Source organism: Myotis yumanensis, unplaced genomic scaffold (assembly GCF_028538775.1).
Source record: "Myotis yumanensis isolate MYYU_CA2020_CCGP unplaced genomic scaffold, mMyoYum1.0.hap1 SCAF_17, whole genome shotgun sequence".
NCBI classification, from domain to species: Eukaryota; Metazoa; Chordata; class Mammalia; order Chiroptera; family Vespertilionidae; genus Myotis; species Myotis yumanensis.
In genome coordinates, this window is record NW_027223768.1 from 30,688,551 (window position 1) to 30,706,837 (window position 18,287).

Below are 18,287 nucleotides of genomic sequence, written 5' to 3' on the forward strand. Positions count from 1 at the left end.
CAATTTCCCTCTCCTCTTTCCACAGGAGCCTTCCGGATGCTGACGGAAGCCTACCAGCGGTCATCCCAGGCTACCCAGCAGGTCTCCGACAGCTCCCACCGGCTGCTCCAAGTCAGGGACAGCCGGAGAGAGGCTGAGAAGCTGGAGCAGCAGGCGGGAGGCGGCGGAGGAGCCGGGGGCCCCCAGCTCGCAGCCCTGAAGCTGGAGATGGCTTCCTTGCCTGATCTGACGCCCACCATCAACAAGGTGAGGCGAGGCATGGCATGGAGCCCCACTTCCCTGAGGCCCGGTCCCAGCTTGTCACACACCCCAGCTTGTCACACACCAACTACTTGAATGCATTTCCTGTTAGGGCAGTGTGAATCTACCCCACTTCCCCACCCATCCTGACCCTTGGCCCCTCACGGTGTGCTCAACGGTTGCCAAGGAAACAGATTTCTGGTGCCCAGTTGCCATGGAGATGCCTGGCTCTTTGTGTGGGATGGGAGTGGTTGTTGAGGAGCCTTGGGTACCTCTGATGGCCCCTCTCTGCACAGCTCTGTGGGGGCTCCAGGCAGACACCTTGCACCCCAGGAGCGTGCCCTGGTGAGCTCTGTCCCCGAGACAACGGCACAGCCTGCGGCTCCCACTGCAGAGGCATCCTCCCCAAGGCCGGTGGGGCCTTCCGGACAGCGGGGCAGGTGGCCGCGCAGCTACAGGGCTTCAACACCCAGCTCCAGCAGACCAGACAGATGGTAGGTGCGACCAAGGTGAGGTGGGCACCCGAAGGAGGAGGCAGAGAGGACAGAGTTCCCGGGAGAGGTCAATTCCCATTTTACAGACCAGAGATGTCCCCTGACTAGCCCCGGGCCCCACAGCAAGTCAGAAGTAGACTTTGGTGCCAACGTTTTGGGCTTTTTAAAAAAAAAATCTGACTCCACATCACTTTTCTCTGGGACCAAATGTTTCAAATGTTTCCCAGGGAGCTCTTGGGTAGTGGGTGTCCTCAGAACCCTGGGGTCTGCAGGGAGGCCCTCCTGGGGTTCTGGTGATCGCTGACCTGTAGCGCGTGTCTGCAGATCAGGGCGGCCGAGGAGGCCGCCTCCCAGGTGCAGTCAGATGCTCAGCGCCTGGAGACCCAGGTGAGCACCAGCCGCTCCCAGATGGAGGAAGACGTCAGGCGCACGCGGCTCCTCATCCAGCAGGTCCGGGACTTCCTCTCAGGTGAGCCTGGCCTTTGCCCACCTCTGGGCTGATGTTTCCACTCCTGCTGTCCTGGCAGGTCAGCCAGCCACCTCCTTCCCTTGCCTCCAGGCCACCTGGACCAGGCCCTGTCACTCCCCTAGCTGGCTGCTCCCACCTCCCCTCCTGCTCCCTCAGGTCCGTCCTCAGCAAAACTGCCAAAAACAACTTTAAAAAATGTGTGTGTGGGATGCCACTCATGCCTAAAATCCTCCCCTGGCTTCCCCTTGTTCTTGCAATAAACTCCCAGCTCCTTATCGTGGCCTCTGCTCACCTCTGGGGTAGGCGGCCCTGTGTCTTCCTGCTTTGCTCACTGATGACCTTGAACAGGCCAGGCTCCTGCCTGTCTCGAGACTTTTGCTTGGTCTTTCTCTGCTTGGCGTGCTCTCGCCAAGGCTTCGGATTCTTGCCCTCCAGGTCTCAGCTTAAATATCATCTCCCATGCGGGGGAAGGGGGAGGGCTTCCATGACTGTCCTACCTGGTCCACCCCTCCTTCCCACTCCCCTTTGGCGTCTGACCTTCATCACGTTGCTCCGAGCCTGTGTTCTAGAATCCATTCATCCAGGAGTGAATTGTTTATCTCCCCACTAGACTGTAAATTCCAAAGGGCAGGGATGGCTGTCTGTCTTGTTCTCTGTGTCACTGGCACCTAGGATAAGGCCAGACACCCAAAGCTGGTTGAATGAATAAATGAACCAGAGCCCCTCCCACGCCCCCCGCAGGAACCTGGTGACTTTGGGCAAGTCGCTCTTCGAGTTGCCTCATCTTTTGCTTCTGCAAACTGGGATGGTAGTATTTCACAAGTGTATTCCGGGGATCGAGTCACTGATGTAAAATGTGTTTTGAAAAATTAAAGGTGCCTCAGGAATGAGTTGATATTAGATTTCTGGTCCCCGCCAGGGAATTTGCTTGGCTGGGAGCCTCGTTAAAAGGAGCTGAGGGCTTGGTGTGACGACAGTGGTTCTTCTTGCTACTATTGAACTGCCTTTGCTCCAAACAGGCGGAAGCCCCTCCTGAGAGTTGATAGCAGGTCAGAGAGGAGCAGAAAGGATCCCTTGAGGTCCCCTGGCTTCTCTGTGGTCATGCTGGAGCCGCCCTCCCAGGGAGCCCCAGTGGGGAGAGAATTACCTGGGGATGCAGGGAGATGGTGCCCGATAGACATGGACAGAGGGGCAGGGCAACGTTTGGGGCCCAGACTCAGACCAAGTCTGTTCTCAGGGTGCAAGGCTCCCATGAACAGCAGGGAGTTGCGGGCTGGGGGGCCACTTTTGTCCTCTCAGTTATACTTGTGTCTCAGGTCAAGTCCTATTACAGAGCCAGGGGCAGAGAGAAGGAGGGACCCAGGACAGTTCTCAGTCTCCATGGCAGGGTCTGGTCTCCGGGGTCCTGGTGCTGGCACTCAGGGTCACAGCGTGGGGGCGGAGACCTTGGGGAAGCGGGGGTGTCACCTTTCCTGGCTCTTCAAATGGGAACTGACAAAACAATAGTTCAGGTTTACTGAGTTCTTACTAAGTGCCTGGCGTTGTTCTAAGTCAGTGGTTCTCAACCTTGGTTCACATTAGAATCACCTGGGAATCTTTTTAAAATCCTGATATCTGGGCCTCGTCCTCCGGAAATTCTGTTTCTTTGTTACTAATGTTGTGGCCCCACCCCATAACCAAGAAACAGAATTTCCGGAGGACGAGGCCCAGAAATTAGGATTTAAAAAAGATTCCCAGGTGATTCTAATGTGCAGCCAAGGTTGAGAACCACTGTTCTAAGTGCTTCTCATGTACAGTGGGGCCTTGACTTACGTGTCCCGACTAACAAGTTTTTCGAGATACGAGCTGTCTCTCGGCCTATTTTTTGCTTTGAGTTGCGAGCTAAAATTCGGGTTATGAGCCAGCTTCAGATACCCCACCGCTAGTTGGTGCAGCGAACGTCACAGTGAACGCCACAACATCAGCCCAGCATCACGTGTCTCACTCGTTCACTTTTGATTTGACATACGAGTAATTTGAGTTACGAGCTCCGTCACGGACCAAATTAAACTCGTAAGTCAAGGCCCCACTGTATTACATCATTCTGTCCCCACCGCCTACCTCTTTGCAGATGAAGGAGGCTAAGTAACTTGCCTATGTGCATCCAGCTTGGAGTGAGTGCAGAGGACTCATCTTACTCTGTAGTTCACATGGACACACGAGCATGAGCACACACACTAGCATGAGCGCGCACACATATTAGTACACACACACACACACACACACACACTCTTGCCTCCTTGCCTTTGCTAATGTTTTTCCTCTCCCTGGATTGTCTTCCCTGCCTCACCTCTCCTTACCTGCTGATTCCTCCTCATCCTCTAGGAACTCTCCAGGTATCTTACTCTCTAGGAAGCCTATCCCGGACCCTTTAGATTGGGTCCTAGGGCCCCAGAGGAGTTCAAGGTCAGGGCAAACCATCTGGGTAGGTGGGCTCCCCCTTCCCTTCACTACTGCATCAATAGCAGTGGAATCTGTAAAAAGTGAACAGGGAGAGATGTGGAGGAGATGCTCTCTCTGGGCTTCTGAGCTTAATCTCTGATCCAGAGATGGTTTGTAAAATTCTTGCTACTTGATTGTGTCATTTCATCCCTTCAGGTTGAGGATGGTTATTCTCATTTCACAGATCAGGAAACTGAGCTGAGAGAGGCCATTTGCCTTGCCCCAGGTGGCTCGACTAGCAGTGGGGAGGCCTGGGTCTGGAACCCTTGCAGTCATTCAGTCACTCTGCAAACACTGAGTGTCTCTACGTGCTGGGCACTCTGCTAGGGGCTAGGAATAGAGCTGTGGATGAAACAGACCCTGCCCTCATGGAGCTCAGATTCTAGTAGGAAAAGAGACAGAAAACAGATAAATGAGCTACGTGTTGGCATGTGGGTGGTGATAAAGCAGGGAAAGATAAGCAGAGAAGAAGGTAAGGAGGGTCAGTGTAGAGTGGAGGTTGTGATCTGAGATTGGATGGCCAGGGTTGGCCTCTCTGAGAAGGTGACCTTTGAGCAAAGACCTGATCATTTTCATCTGCCTTTGCCAAAAGGAGCACTCTGGTCTGAGGGGGAGCACGCGGAAGGGGTCGTATTGCCAAGGGAGCAGTTCCAGTTCCTGGCCGCCCTCCCCAATTTAGGGCTGATTATGTTTGTGCTCCAGCATTGTGCAGGACCAGCTGTCTGGCACCGCCTCCTTCTCCCCAGCCTGCAGTTTCCTGTGCCACCAGACACTCAGTTGTCACAGCTGTGCCGACAGTCATCTTCCCACATCCCGGAAACCCTCAGAGAATGGGCCGCTGAGTGTGCCTGAGAGGGGGCAGCAGGGCCTTGGGGCACCAGGCGAGATGCCACAGTGGTGCCGCCCCCGTCCCCCCCCCCCCCCTCCCGGTTGCCGCTCAGCCCAGAGAGGCCTCTGACCTTGGGGGAGGCGGCGGGGCTCTCCCAGTCTGACCGCCGGCTGTCTTCTAGACCCTGACACTGACGCAGCCACCATCCAGGAGGTCAGCGAGGCGGTGCTGGCCCTGTGGCTGCCCACAGACTCGGCCACGGTCCTGCGGAAGATGAACGAGATCCAGGCCATCGCAGCCAGGCTCCCCAACGTGGACCTGGTGCTGTCCCAGACCAAGCAGGACATTGCCCGGGCCCGCAGGCTCCAGGCCGAGGCCGAGCAGGCCAGGTAGGGCCCTGGGCTTGAACTCCTCCTCCCTGCCCAGGATTGGGCTGGCGTCCTGCTCCCCAAGTCTGTTGCTGGAAGTGAGAGAAGAAGTTCTCTGAGCCAGAGGGGTGCAGGGGGGCTGGGAGACAGGAGGGGGTGCTCACTGTGGTGGGGGATGGTGACGTGAGACACAACGGAACTTTATTCAAGGTGACCCTTGCCTTCCACTTGGGAAACCGTGCCCACAGGGTGTCTCTGACATAACCTCCCATTCATCATATCTGCTGGGTGGGGGGCCTGGCATGGAAAAGCTACTGAGTTAGTTCTGCCTTGTCTTGGCTGAGAAGAACATTCTCTTGGACTGGTGAGTGGGTGGAACCACTTGCCTCTTCATTCCTGCCCACCCATTCTCTTGTCTCTGCCCTGTCGGCCCCAGGAGCCGGGCGCACGCAGTGGAGGGCCAGGTGGAGGACGTGGTGGGGAACCTGCGCCAGGGCAGCGTGGCGCTGCAGGAAGCACAGGACACCATGCAGGGCACCAGCCGCTCCCTTCAGCTCATCCAGGGCAGGGTTGCCGAGGTGAGGTGGCCTCCTCCCCTCAGTTTGGGAATGAGCAAACAGATTCAGGCACAAGGCATAGAAGATGCCAGAAAGTGACCTGGATGGGAACCGAGCTGGGGCCCCGAAGACGGAGGGTTGTAGCCTTGAACCTGGCCTTAGGCCTTGGAGCCAGGTGCAGAAAGGAGTGGGGTCGCTGAGCTGGAGAGGGGGGAGGCCGGGATGCCCTGGACAGGCCGGGGATTGGGATGTTCTGGTTGGAGAAAGCTGTAGCTGCCTGGTGCGTTGGAGAGAGGAGGGGTCAAGACCACTGCCTGTGAGGCCCACCACTGAACCAGGTCTCCCTCTTTCCACAAAGGTCCAGCAGGTGCTGGGGCCAGCGGAAAGGCTGGTGACGAGCATGACGGAGCAGCTGGGTGGCTTCCAAGCACGGATGGAGGAGCTCCGCCGCCAGGCCAGGCAGCAGCGGGCACAGGCAGCCCAGGCTCAGCAGCTCGCGGAGGGCGCCAGCCAGCAGGCGCTGAGTGCCAACGAGGTACCGAGAGGTCATAGTTGGCCTGAGGAAGCACAGCGGTGGGGGGCTCGAGAGCAGGAGAGGGCCCTTTATAGGAGATACTTGTACACTTTGTAGGACGAGGGGCTCAAGAGCAAGTAGAATGACAGTTATTCTAGAATAACCAGAAGGGGCTTCAGGATTCACCCAAAACTGGCCAGACATCTGAATTCTACTTCTGGCTGCCTTGTTCGTAGCTGACTCAGACATGTTGGACACGATCTAGTCCAATCCTTTTCCTTTTGCAAATAAAATGGTAATTTTGTCCAAAGCAAAGCTCATCTACAAAGCAGATGTCTTTTCTTTTTTAAATTCTTTATTGTTGAAAACATTCCATATGTCCTTTCCCCCCCATTAACCTCCTCCAGCCCCCCACCTCCACCCCAGGCCTTCAGCACCCTACTGTCTGTGTCCATCGGTTATGCATATATGTGTGGAGAGCGGCTACAGTGTTTGGACAGGTTCAAGCCGCGGACTAATGAGAGGGCACAGTCCTCTCATGGTCACGTGCAAGTCCCAGCTTGGAGGGCAGAGCCCTCCCAGCACAATTATGGCCAACAGCTATCGTTGTAAGCTTGAACCTATGGTCCGAACACGTGGCCCCACGTGCCTGAGTGATGTAGGGTTGATAGAGTTCAGGTGCATGTAGTTGAGTAGGATTGAAACCCACTAGAATGCTGTAAACATCTTGACCACGCCCTTACTTTGCCTCGTGGCATCCGCTATGAAATAAAGACACGGCTTGTAGTCCGTGGCGCTGTCTCTCCATCCGGGAGCGCATCCCACCCAGACTCAGCTTTTTCTCTTGTCTGTCTTTTCTCAATCCTTCACCGCCCCCTCTCAGGGTCACTGAACCTGGCTGAGCTGGCGAGGCACATACGGCGCCCTGGGGCTGAGCATGCCATGGCCGTGCCGGCTCCCCACATATATGCATACAAAGTCTTTGGCTGATGACCTTCCACCCACCCACCCTCCCCTGCCTTCCCTCTGAGACTCTGCACTCTTTCCATGCACAAAGCAAGTCTCTTGACACCCGATCCAGAGCTTGTCCCTGTCATGGCTGCCCAGCCCAGAAACACTCTTGACTTAGCCTAACCTGAGAGCTCCCTCTCTCTCTCTCTGGCCAGTATTAGACCAGAGAGAAGATCAAAGAGCTATTCTCAATGTTGTCAGTGTACCAGGGACCTTAGTACTTAGTCCTGGTACAATGGCCAAGCTGTCAAATACTGCTAAGGGACAGTGATATGCCCGACACTGTGCTGGAGGTGAGTGGGAAATGACAGGGACTATAGATGAAGGGAGGGACATGCAGAAGAAGTTTAAGATCGTTTATGGCCTAGATTGGTTTTTTTTAATAGGCAAAACCAATCCACTGGGGATATTAGGTGATGCCGTATCCCTCGGTGTTGATTTGGGTGACATCACGTGCTCTAGCCAAAGGTCTTTTGGACTTTGGATGATGATGATGGTGACAGAGACTGTTCTACCTTTTTCAGGGATTTGAGAGAATAAAGAGAAAATATGCGGAGCTGAAGGAACGGTTGGGTCAGAGCCCTGCTCTGGGGGAGCAGGGCAACCGCATCCTGAAAGTCAAGACGGACGCAGAGGAGCTGTTTGGGGAAACCATGAAGATGATGGACAGGATGAGAGGTGAGGGCTGGTCCCACCCCAGGGCTTCTGAGGCTCAGTCTTGTTGGAGCTCTCGGTGCTAAGGGAGCGGGGCCATTCTCAAGTTCCTGAGCCTATAGCAAGTATGGGCCACAACAGTGGGGCTGTGGGGAATGTAGATATTCACACAGTGTGGCCTGTTTTCAAGAAGCTTGCAATCCAGATGTAACTGTTTTTCCTATTATTCACGAGGTGCATGGCACTGTATTAAATAGCATAAGGGGGTCTATGACAGGATCCCAAGTAATAAGAGGTCTGGGGATTCAGAGACTAAACAATGTCAGAGAAATGTTCAGTAAGGGATGTTCAGAGAAGATAAGATTAGACATGGGCCTGAAAGATGTGTAAACATGGGAGAGGCTGTGAGGAAGGGAGGGATCTCAAGACAGGGTGGGCGGGAAGAATGAGGCATGTTCTGAAGATGGGGCAGGAGCACCCAGCAGGAGAGGAGGGCCGATGAGGCTCAGGGTGGGATGGAGAGAAGTAGCAGGGTCTGTGCACCTGGCCTCCACGCCAGGATGGAGGCAGACTCAGCCCTGGAGGCTGCAGGGGCCCTTTCAAGGGTTTCAAATACGGCAGAGGCGTAATGAAAGGAGCTTCCGAAAGGGTTTGAGTGTCTCAAAAAGGAGGACTGGGATTTCCAGGGAGCAGGCTCTGTCCGTAAGATGTGATGCTGATGGGGTCGCTGCACTGGTGTGCCAGCGCACGCCTCAAACAGTTCCTCTGAATTTCAGAGCAACAGGCAAAAATCTGTCTGGCTAACCAGGTGGATTCTATGGAGAAGGTTGGGCTGTTGGGTCAACAGTAAGTAGATGTGATCGGTCAGATCTTAGGCTGAGGTGAGAGGAATTGACCTTGATGGAGGAGCCAGGGGCTGGGTCAGTGGGTGCCTGGTCTTGCCCATTGATGTTTCATAGGAAGATAAAGAATATGCTAATCAAATCTGTGTACAACAGGTAGTTAATACACTGGATAAGAGAACCAGTATCTTAGGATATCTCAGACGTCTAAAAGGATGGGCTGAAACACTATGAAATTAAATAAGGAGAAAAGTTATCTTCCCCTCTGGCCTCATTTGGGCCTAAACCCACAAGTCCAGCGCAGGTGAGGCCTGGCTTCTCAGTGGCTAATGTAGTGAAAACACTCTATTAACCAGTAAGTGACAAGCAAGTGTGAGTTGTTACTCACCTGAAAATGACTTGAGTGTTGAGTAGCTGTAACCTTGATATAAGTCAGCCATGCATTGTTACTGGCAAAGAGCGAATACATATAAAACAGCCAAAATAAATACTGGCTCAGGGATGATATTAAAAATATTTAGAAACTATGTAAGTGTGTCATGCAGTTACCAATCAGTAAAAGCTCAGGTTGTAGCCTTGGGACAGCCATTTAGCTGGAATTTACCTTTAATTACAAGATCATAGGATGATCATGCATAGGGGCCCTAAGGATGGGGACCGGGAATAGGACAGCAGCTGTTAAAATTTCAGTATTTTATCAGCCCATAGGCCCACATGAGTGCTCCCCAACTGAATGTCGGCCCAGGAACAGCCTTGTCACACTCTGCTGATAGGATCTCACCTGGGGGTGCTGTGCAGTGGTGGCTGCTACACCTTCAGAAAGGATAGTGACAAACCAAACATCAGGGGGAGAGTGGCCAGGGTTGGGAGGTAGGGAAGGGCTCTATGATGACATCAAATGAGGAATGGATGAAGGAATTAAGGAGGTTTAATCTAGAGAAGAGGAGCCTCAGACATTTGAAGGACTGCACTGTGGGAGGCAGAGCAAATATATCCCTATCCCCCCCAGGAGATAGACCCGGGACGAGGGGTATAAGCAAGAAGTGGTCAGATTCTGGCTTAACCAGTCTTTTTTTAAATTTTTATTGATTTTTATTTTTTAAAAATATATTTTTATTGACTTCAGAGAGAAAGGGAGAGGGAGAGAGAGACAGAAACGTCAATGATGAGAGAGAATCATTGATCAGCTGCCTTCTGTACGCCCCCCACTGGGGATCACGCCCACAACCTGGGCATGTGCCCTTGACCAGAATCAAACCCAGGACCTTTTAGTCTTCAGGCCGACGCTCTATCCACTGACCCAAACCAGCTAGGGCAACTAGTCTTTTGTTAAACAACTAGAGATGCCTAACGTTGGAGCCTAGGGAGGCAGTGCACTCCCTCCCTATTCCTGGAAAAGTCCAGCTGCCGGGTCCCAGCTCTCATGAATGTGGTAGAGGGTCTTCTGCCTAGGGTGACAGGAGGGACAGGCCGGACTAGGCCACTTTGGAGTCCTTCAGATCCTCCATGCACAGTCTGGTGGTGGTGTGCAGAATGGACTGCAGGGAGAGGACTAGATTTATCTGGAGTGGCATTCTGGGGAGAAATTCTGCTTACTCGGCCAGCTCTTCACCATGGGGCCCACTTAAGGATCATTGGTGGGATGGCAGGTCTCTGGGTCCAATCGCAGCAGGTGCTAATCTTGGTGCCAGTGGCCTCCCCCATTAGCTGGGACAACGGAGGGAGCCTGGAGCAGAGGAGAAGGGTAGGGGCCATGGGATAAGTGGGGCAGGGGCTTCCTGGGTCTGGCCTCTGCCATGTTTGTTTCTCCAACAGTGGGACAGGGTTGGAGGGGCATGGAGCTCCCCAGAGGTGATTCCTCCTGCAGGTGCTGCCTCTAGGTGGGTGGGAGGGGAAGGAAGGGTTGGGAGTCTTTGGGGAGTCTCCCAGCCCCACCTCCTCCCCCTGCTGTTTCATCTGCCCTCAGTCATGGAGTCGGAGCTGCTGCAGGGGAGCCAGGCCATCATGCTTCGCTCCGCGGACCTGACGGGGCTGGAGAAGCACGTGGAGCAGATCCGCGACCACATCAATGAGCGGGTGCTCTACTACGCCACCTGCAAGTGATGCTCCAGCTGCCAGCCCGGGACCCACGCATCTGCCCTCTTTTTTTTTGGTGGGGGGAGCAGTCTGGTTTGGAATGCTTTCCAGTTCCTTTTATGCTGCTGAAAGCACCGCCTGGACCACCCCTGGTGTGCAGCTAATACTACTCTGGGCCGCCGCTGAGGCTGAGCGGATGGACAGCCACATGTGAGGGACAGGAATGGCAGAGATGAGCCATACCCTTGTGACCAGGAGCTCTCAAATGGAGGGAGCTAGGCTGGGAAGTGTCCTCGCTCTTCATTCTCCATTGAGGCTGAATCCTGGGCCCACACAGAAACTTAACCCAAATGATGTACACGTGAAAAGGCCCAATAAAATCTTTGGAAAGGAGCCTGGAGGTTCCAAGAAGGAAAATAGTCTGTCTCCCATAAAGTGACGCTTTATCACGTGTGTCTGCCTCCCCAGGCCTGGTGGTGTAGGAGGTGTCGGCTGCGCCACGCTGCTCCTCCAGCTTGCTCATCACCCAACCGTAGGGGGACCCAGCCCCTTTGTGCCAGGGCCTGGCAGATTCCATCCTCTAGAGACCCAAGGAGCCCTTTCATCTTTAAACAATGACCTGATTTTACGTTTATAGACGAGGAATAGAAATCCAGAGAAGGGAAGCAAGGTGTCCAAATTCACACGGCTTCTAGAAGTAGCACTACGACCAGAACCTCTGTGTTTTGGGATCTCAAAGAGAAGTTGTAATGGACGTGTATGTGTGTGTGTGTGTGTGTGTGTGTGTGTGTGTGTATGGGGCATGGATATGGAAATGGCCTGAGGGTTTGTGTGCTGCCATAGCCCAGGCACCGTGCTAGACATTTATCTATAGGAACATATTGATCGTTATTAGGCATATTATTTATTGACACTGGGCTGGACACATGGTCTGCACTATTTCGTGATGTAGGTGGCGCTGTTGTTCTCATCTGACAAATGAGGAAACCAAAGTGACACGGAGGGTTCCATCACTTCCCCAGGGTCATGGATGTGGCAGGGCAGGGCTGGGCCTCAACTTCATGCTCTTCTCATACAGCCATTAGGAGCATGGAGACTGCAGCTGGACCACCTGGGCTCCAAGGGGTCCTTGTGAGGAGTCAATGGGTCAGTATGTTAACTCCCATTGCCAGGTGCCTGGCACACCGAGTGCTCCCGGTCCATGTTCGCTAGGTCCTTCCTGACCTCAACCTCTCCATGCACTTTCCTCTCCACACATGCTCACAAGTCCCCGAGCTGCTTCTGACTTTAGAAGAACCCAAGGAGCCTGCCCAGCATGGCTCAGTGATTGAGGGTCCATCTATGGACCAGGAGGTCATGGTTTGATTCCCGGTCAGGGCACATGCCTGGGTTGCGGGCTCCATCCCCAGTAGAGGGCATGCAGGAGGCAGTCTATCAATGATTCTCTCTCACCATTGATGTTTATATCTCTCTCCCTCTCCCTTCCTCTCTGAAATCAATAAAAATGTGTGTGTGTTTTTTTTTAAAAAAGAACCAAAGGAAGCCTCATAGAGAAAAATATGTCCATTTTATTGAGCACAACACTGAGCATGAAGCCGAAAGGGGGTCGGATGGCAAGAAAAGTGGGGAGCGATAAGAACGCCTGACTCTCAGGGAGAGAGAAGGGAGCAGAGGCAGAGTTAGACTTACTGGCTGCAATGAAAACAGTCAACTTCCAGTTTTCACTTAATTGGGTGTGTGCGGAGGGCATCTGGCCAGGATATTGCTCCTTACAGTACTTAGTCATGGTTTTCTTCCTGTATCATCTTGGAGGGTGTGGCATTGCCTTTGGACTGGGGAGGGGAGGGAGGTGGCTCAGAAGTGGGCTGGGGTAGGCTGGGGGTCTCGGCACAGTGAGGAGCCAATCCTGGAGTTAGAAATTCCCTGGAGAGCACACAGGCAGACCGCCCAGCTGCCTGTCATTCATGCGGATGGGATGGGCAGGCGACTACACTGGTGAGCCCATCCTGGCCACAGGGATGGAGGCCTGAGAGGCAGGAGCGAGTGAGTGCTGAGTGGGGAGTCTGGGTAGATGCTCCTTATGGCTTTGCTCTGAGGGTGACACAGCCTGGCCAGCCTGTTAAGCTTTTCAAGACAGACAACACAGACCTGGGCAAGAGCTACCTACGCACACTGCACAGAGCCACAGCACGTGGGGAGCGGGCCACAGAGCAGCAGGCCAGGGAGACCTGGAAGCCGGCGGGTGCCGTTCCTCCTGCCCACAGCTTCAGAGGCCTTGTCACCGGGAGGCTCACGTCTGGGCCTGCGGTGAGGGGCTGCCCCAGGCGGAAGCAGTTGGCTGCTTCTGACCAGAAATTGCTCCTGCCACGCCTTGCCCCGCTTGCTCCCCTCCTCCTGCTGCAGAGTAGACCCAGGTTCGGAAGGGCAGAGAAGAGTTGGCCATCTCTCCTGCAGAGGAAAGGGTGCAGGGTGGAGTGGGGGTGCCCTGCTGGCACCCCTCAGACCCCATTATTCAGACTCTGGGTTGGGGCTTTCCTCCTGGGATAGAAGCTCCCCCACCAGGCTCCCCGCCCAGCCCTCCTGCCTCTAGTCCCCTCACCTGAAAGCTGCAGTGACACAGGGATCACATAATGTGACAGACTCCAGTCTGCCCCGCCCGGCAGTGGGAGCTGCCGCTGGCTTTGACGGGCACCAGGACCTCAGACTTGAAGTTCCTGGAGAGGAAGTGGGGCAGCAGGCTATGATGTCATTGATGCAGGAAGAAGAGCCCAGATAGTTTTCAGTGCCTGTGGCATCCACTCAGCCCTTTCTCTAGGCCAGTGGTCGGCAAACTCATTAGTCAACAGAGCCAAATATCAACAGTACAACTATTGAAATTTCTTTTGAGAGCCAATTTTTTTAAACTTAAACTATATAGGTAGGTACATTGTTATTAACTTAATTAGGGTACTCCTAAGGCTTAGAAAGAGCCACACTCAAGGGACCAAAGAGCCACATGTGGCTCGAGAGCCGCAGTTTGCCGACCACTGCTCTAGGCCAAGCATTTCAAACTCCTGGCCCGCATGCCTCCTTTATTTGGCCTGTGTTAGCCTTTGAGTTTGACATGCCTGCTCTGGGCGGTTCAGAAAATACAAGCACTTGCAGAAAAGACAAATGACAAGCAAGCCCCCTTCCTCCCCACAAAACACCAAGGCCCTAGAAACTCAAGGAATGTAATGCTCATTCGTTCACATGCACCCAGGTTTCTGCAGGCATTTATAATTCCTGTTGCTTCACCAAACTTTTATAGTGCCTCTGTGAGGCAGGCTGAGCAGGTAAATATAATTCAATGAACCCATTTTACAGATGAGCAAAATAGAGGCTGAGGCATTGATTTGTTAATGGCCACACAGCTGGTGGGTGGGAAGGACAGCATTTCCCTTGACCCCTGATCCAGAGCTCTTCCCACCCTACGGAGCTGCCTTGAGTGGGAGAGATCCTTTCGTCAATTTATTTTAGCTCGTTGCCTGAGTTCTTTCAGACCCAGGCTGAGTAGGGCAAGACCTCTGTCTTTGGGTGAAAATACATACTTTTGCCTGGCTGGTGTGGCTCAGTGGTTGAGCATTGACCCAGGAACCAAGAGGTCACCAGTTCAATACCCTGCAAGGGCACATGTCTGGTTTGCCGGCTCAATCCCCAGCAGGGGGCGTGCAGGAGGCAGCTGAACAATGATGTTTCTCACTCATCAATGTTTCTATCTCTCTATCCCTCTCCCTTCCTCTCTCTCTAAGCACCAATAAAACCATATTTAAAGAAAAATAAAACACGTACTTTTTGTTGGCCTTTTTGAAGAGTGAGGGTTCAGAGCAGTAGGAGGACTTCCCTTTGCTCCCGATGCTCAAGCAGCTGGCGCAGCAGCCACAGGGCCCCACCGCCAGGGGCCCGTGCTGCATGGGCACCAGGCTGCTGCTGATGCGGAGGGAGCCGTTGATCAGGCAGTTGAGGGACCTGCCGCCAGGAGCTGTGGGCTGGAGGCTATGCTGGCAGGGCAGCCGGGTCAGGGCAGGGAGGGCCACGCTCTGGTCCAGGGCGGGGGCTTCAATAATGGTGATCTCAGGGGAGCTGGGTCTCGAAGCTTCTGAGGCTTTCGTGACGGGAGGCCTGTTCTCCATCTCGGGGCGGACGCCGGGACTGTGCAGGTTCATGTGCAGCTTCCTCATGTGGTGCACCACGGTGGCTGCGTTGAAGGCTTGCTAAGGAGACAAGACTGGCCTTGGCCATCTCCAGTCTCGGAGGGCCGCAGGGCTCACTTTCCCTCTGCCCTGTGGCCTCTTGAAACCAAAATGCCCACTTCTCAGTTCAGAGAGGGTCCAGTGAGTACCAGTATCTGCTGGGAACCCTCAAGAAAAGCCCTCCACCAGCCCTGCCCCAGCCCAGCCTCCAGGGGCCCAGAGCAGCCTGCGGCCTCCTGGGAGGACCACTTACCCTCCACTTGCTCTTGGCAAAGTTCTTCTGGATCTGAAGGCTGACTGAGGGGTAGATGTCCCGGTGGAGGGCTGTGTTCCCGTTAATCCTGTGGATGCAGAGGGGACACCTGGATAGTGGACGCCTAAGGGAACTCAGCCAGGAGACTGTGCATGTAGGTCCAGGTTAAACCAAGAGGAGCCCAAGGAGAGGGTGGCCCACAGCAGGGAAGGCTGGAATCCGAGCTCCTCTGTCCCCTGGGAAAGTCTGCAGGGGTCTGTGCTTTGGCAAAACCAAAACTTGCTTTAGATGGAGTAGGATCAGCAAACTCCAGTGTGTAGGTCAAATCTACCTATTGTCGCTTTTGTGAAAAAAAAAAAAAAAAAAAAAGTCTTACCGGGACATGGACATGCCCCTTCATTCAGGGATGGGCTATGGCTGCTTCCGTGCTAGTAAGGCAGATTGACGAGCTGCCACAGAGGTGGCATGGCCAGCAAAGCCTAAACTATTTGCTATCTGGCTTTTTATATAAAAAGTTTACTGACCCCTGGGTCAGAGGCACTTGGGTTGTCACCATCCCTTAGCTCAAAATTTGCTCAGAACCCACCTCCTGCTGGAAACCTTCCCCAGTGAGGCCACCCACATAGGCAGTCCTTTTCCTGTCCCCTCAGCCTCTATTCACGCGTCTCTCAGTGTTCCTTAGACACTAGCCATGTGCACAGTCCTTGCTGGGTACTAAGCAACCCAGCGAAGGAACAGACGTGGTCCTGATCCCTGGGGGCTTGCTTCACGCCAGGGACTGAGGAACCATGGCTTCAGGAAGGGCTGAGACCACTCTGGATCCTGAAGGATGCTACATGCAAGGCCAGAGGCAGCACCTTCCAGGTGGGGAAAATGGTCCAGTGGTCTGCAAACTGCGGCTCGTGAGCCACATGTGGCTCTTTGGCCACTTGAGTGTGGCTCTTCCACAAAAGACCACATGCAGGCGTGCATGTACAGTGCGATTGAAACTTTGTGGCCCATGCGCAGAAGTTGGTATTTTGTAGAAGAGCCACACTCAAGGGGCCAAAGAGCCGCATGTGGCTTGCGAGCCGCAGTTTGCCGACCACTGGTATAACCCAAGGTGCAATTTGGAAAAAGCTTGGTATATGGGTCTGGGGAAGGCAGGGACAGAAGTATAGCTCATAGGCCTTTCTGGAACAGAGAAGGCGTGTTGGGAATCCCGGGAAGAAAAGTGGGAGGTCAGGCCAGATTAGGGAAAACCTGGAAAGAAAAAGGATTCTGGGATTGCTGCGGTAGGAAACAGGGAGCTGTTGTAAATTCTTGAGCAGGGGTGTAGCAAGAAGAAAAGGAGGTGTTCCAAGATGTTATTGACCTCCTTCATGAATTGTGATCGTACTCAGATCACCTCATATGGAACAGGTTTTGACCGCAGAGTAGAGTTAAATGATGCTCTGAGGGATAGACAGTGCTGCCTCTTGGGTAACTAGGACTGAGTGTTGCCCCCCCAGTGCTGACACAGAGCCTAGCTGCTGCCCTCAGCACTTGACTAGATGGCCCAGCCGCCACCCTGGGGTCTGAGCCCACTTAATGAAATGCTGTGTGCGTTCTGGCTGGACCCGATGAACACGCCTATGCTCCTCGGATGCCACAATAGTAGACAGCTCAGGGCAAGCAGACTCCAGGGACACACTCCATGTGGACCAGTCAGCGTGGAATCTGGGGAGCCACGGGTTGGAGATTGAGCCCACCCCAGTCCTCACTCACCAGGGGTGCCTCAGGGCCTTCTCACAGGTGTACCGCTCACTCGGGTCTTTCTCCAGCAAGTGGCAAATAAAGTCCTTGGCTAAGAGGAGCAATCAAAGACACAGCGGCTAAGGAGCAGGTTTCATGACTGATGGAAATTCACTTCCGGCTGGTGGGTGGCAGTGAATGCATCTTTTAGCTAATCTTCCAAAGAGGCAATTTTAAGAGTCTTAAAAAGAGATTCAAAAAAAATTCCAAACCACCTAACAACAACCCACCATAAAGCACCAAAGAGAGGCTCTCCTCAGCCTCACTCACGTCGCAGTGCACGTCCGCCTCTCGTCACGAGGCCCCAGCATGTGTATTTACACCATTCAGGGGCCAGCACCCACACGTGGGCACGCATGTGAGCGCTGGCTCTTCCCAGCTCTGATCTCTATGTAATGGGTCCAACAACATGCAATGATTGCCTTTCACACACAGGGACGCGGCATGGTCTTGATCTCGGTGTGTAAAAGGCAAAACTTGGCCTTGGTTTTGCCAGTCCTGCTGGAAGACTCTCCTGGCTGTACCTCCTGGCCCCTCACATGGACTACCTCCGTGCTTTTCCCAGGCAGGCTGTGGTTCTGTCTCCGGGGAAAGCGAAAGCATGAACCTTAGATGTGCAGAATATATTTGGCTTTTGAACCAGATAAAGATTTCTCCACCGTCCCTGGCAGCCCGTTTTCCATAAGATTCCCCAGGGACTTTCAAGAGCTTGCTGTCATCCTTTGTTAAGCTCTTTTCTCTCGGCAGCCTCTGCCTTGAGCCTGTTATCTTGTCATTCACACCCACCGGCCTTACCTGACTCAGAAATGTCATCCCAGAATGGAGACTCAAACTCATAGTAGCCTTCTTTGATCTTCTCAAAAAGCTTAGACTCAGTTTCTTCATAGAAAGGAGGATACCCACACAACCTGCAGTGGAACAGGAGGGCCACGCTGCTGAACAACCCTTCCTTCCTGGGCCAGCCTCTCCCCACGGGCCAGCCTCCCACCGGCCACACAGGCAGGCAACAAGGGTCCCCCCAGCAGCGTGACCAGGACGGGGGTCTGCCTCTGACTCAGGAACAGTGCAGGTCCCATCAAGTGTTTTTGCAGCAGCCAAAGCTTGGAACAGGCAGCCCTGGAAGGCCCCTTTGGACATTCTTCCCCCAAATCCTTGCCACCTCTCCTGTACCTCCCCTGACTCCCAGATGATATAAAATATCTTTCTTTTCCCCCTCCATTTTTAAAAAATCCTCACCCGAGGATATTTTTTGCATTGATTCTTGGAGAGAGTGGAAGAGACAGGGAAAGACAGAGAGAAACATTGATGTGAGAGAAACACATCAATTGGTTGCCTCCTGCATGAACCATGACCAAGGCCCAGGCCTGGGAGGAGCCTGCAACCAAGGTATATGCCCTTGACTGGAATTGAACCCAGGACCCTTCAGTGCACAGGCCGACGTTCTATCCACTGAGCCAAACCGGCTAGGGCGATATAAAATCTCTTTAAGAAGGATGGTAGAATGTCCATCCTTGA

At 53.7% G+C, this 18,287-nt stretch overlaps 2 protein-coding genes across 8 annotated transcripts in view; one reads left to right on the plus strand and one right to left on the minus strand.

Moving 5' to 3' along the window:
• LAMB3 (laminin subunit beta 3) overlaps positions 1 to 10,952 on the plus strand; it is a 53,742-nt gene extending 42,790 nt beyond the window's left edge. For all 5 annotated transcript variants that reach the window (XM_070397007.1, XM_070397009.1, XM_070397008.1 and 2 more), the window contains 8 exons: positions 26 to 246; positions 537 to 734; positions 1,059 to 1,203; positions 4,695 to 4,902; positions 5,318 to 5,459; positions 5,797 to 5,973; positions 7,488 to 7,641; positions 10,426 to 10,952. In XM_070397007.1, the coding sequence (XP_070253108.1) occupies positions 26 to 246; positions 537 to 734; positions 1,059 to 1,203; positions 4,695 to 4,902; positions 5,318 to 5,459; positions 5,797 to 5,973; positions 7,488 to 7,641; positions 10,426 to 10,562 (1,382 nt within the window). In that variant the 3' untranslated portion in view covers positions 10,563 to 10,952. The remainder of the gene's footprint in view (positions 1 to 25; positions 247 to 536; positions 735 to 1,058; positions 1,204 to 4,694; positions 4,903 to 5,317; positions 5,460 to 5,796; positions 5,974 to 7,487; positions 7,642 to 10,425) is intronic.
• A 1,131-nt stretch (positions 10,953 to 12,083) lies between these two features.
• Positions 12,084 to 18,287, minus strand: part of CAMK1G (calcium/calmodulin dependent protein kinase IG) — a 30,902-nt gene continuing 24,698 nt past the window's right edge. For all 3 annotated transcript variants that reach the window (XM_070397012.1, XM_070397013.1, XM_070397014.1), the window contains exons 8-13: positions 17,568 to 17,680; positions 16,746 to 16,824; positions 15,000 to 15,087; positions 14,346 to 14,767; positions 13,135 to 13,249; positions 12,084 to 12,983 (exon numbers count right to left, since the gene is read on the minus strand). In XM_070397012.1, the coding sequence (XP_070253113.1) occupies positions 13,159 to 13,249; positions 14,346 to 14,767; positions 15,000 to 15,087; positions 16,746 to 16,824; positions 17,568 to 17,680 (793 nt within the window). In that variant the 3' untranslated portion in view covers positions 12,084 to 12,983; positions 13,135 to 13,158. The remainder of the gene's footprint in view (positions 12,984 to 13,134; positions 13,250 to 14,345; positions 14,768 to 14,999; positions 15,088 to 16,745; positions 16,825 to 17,567; positions 17,681 to 18,287) is intronic.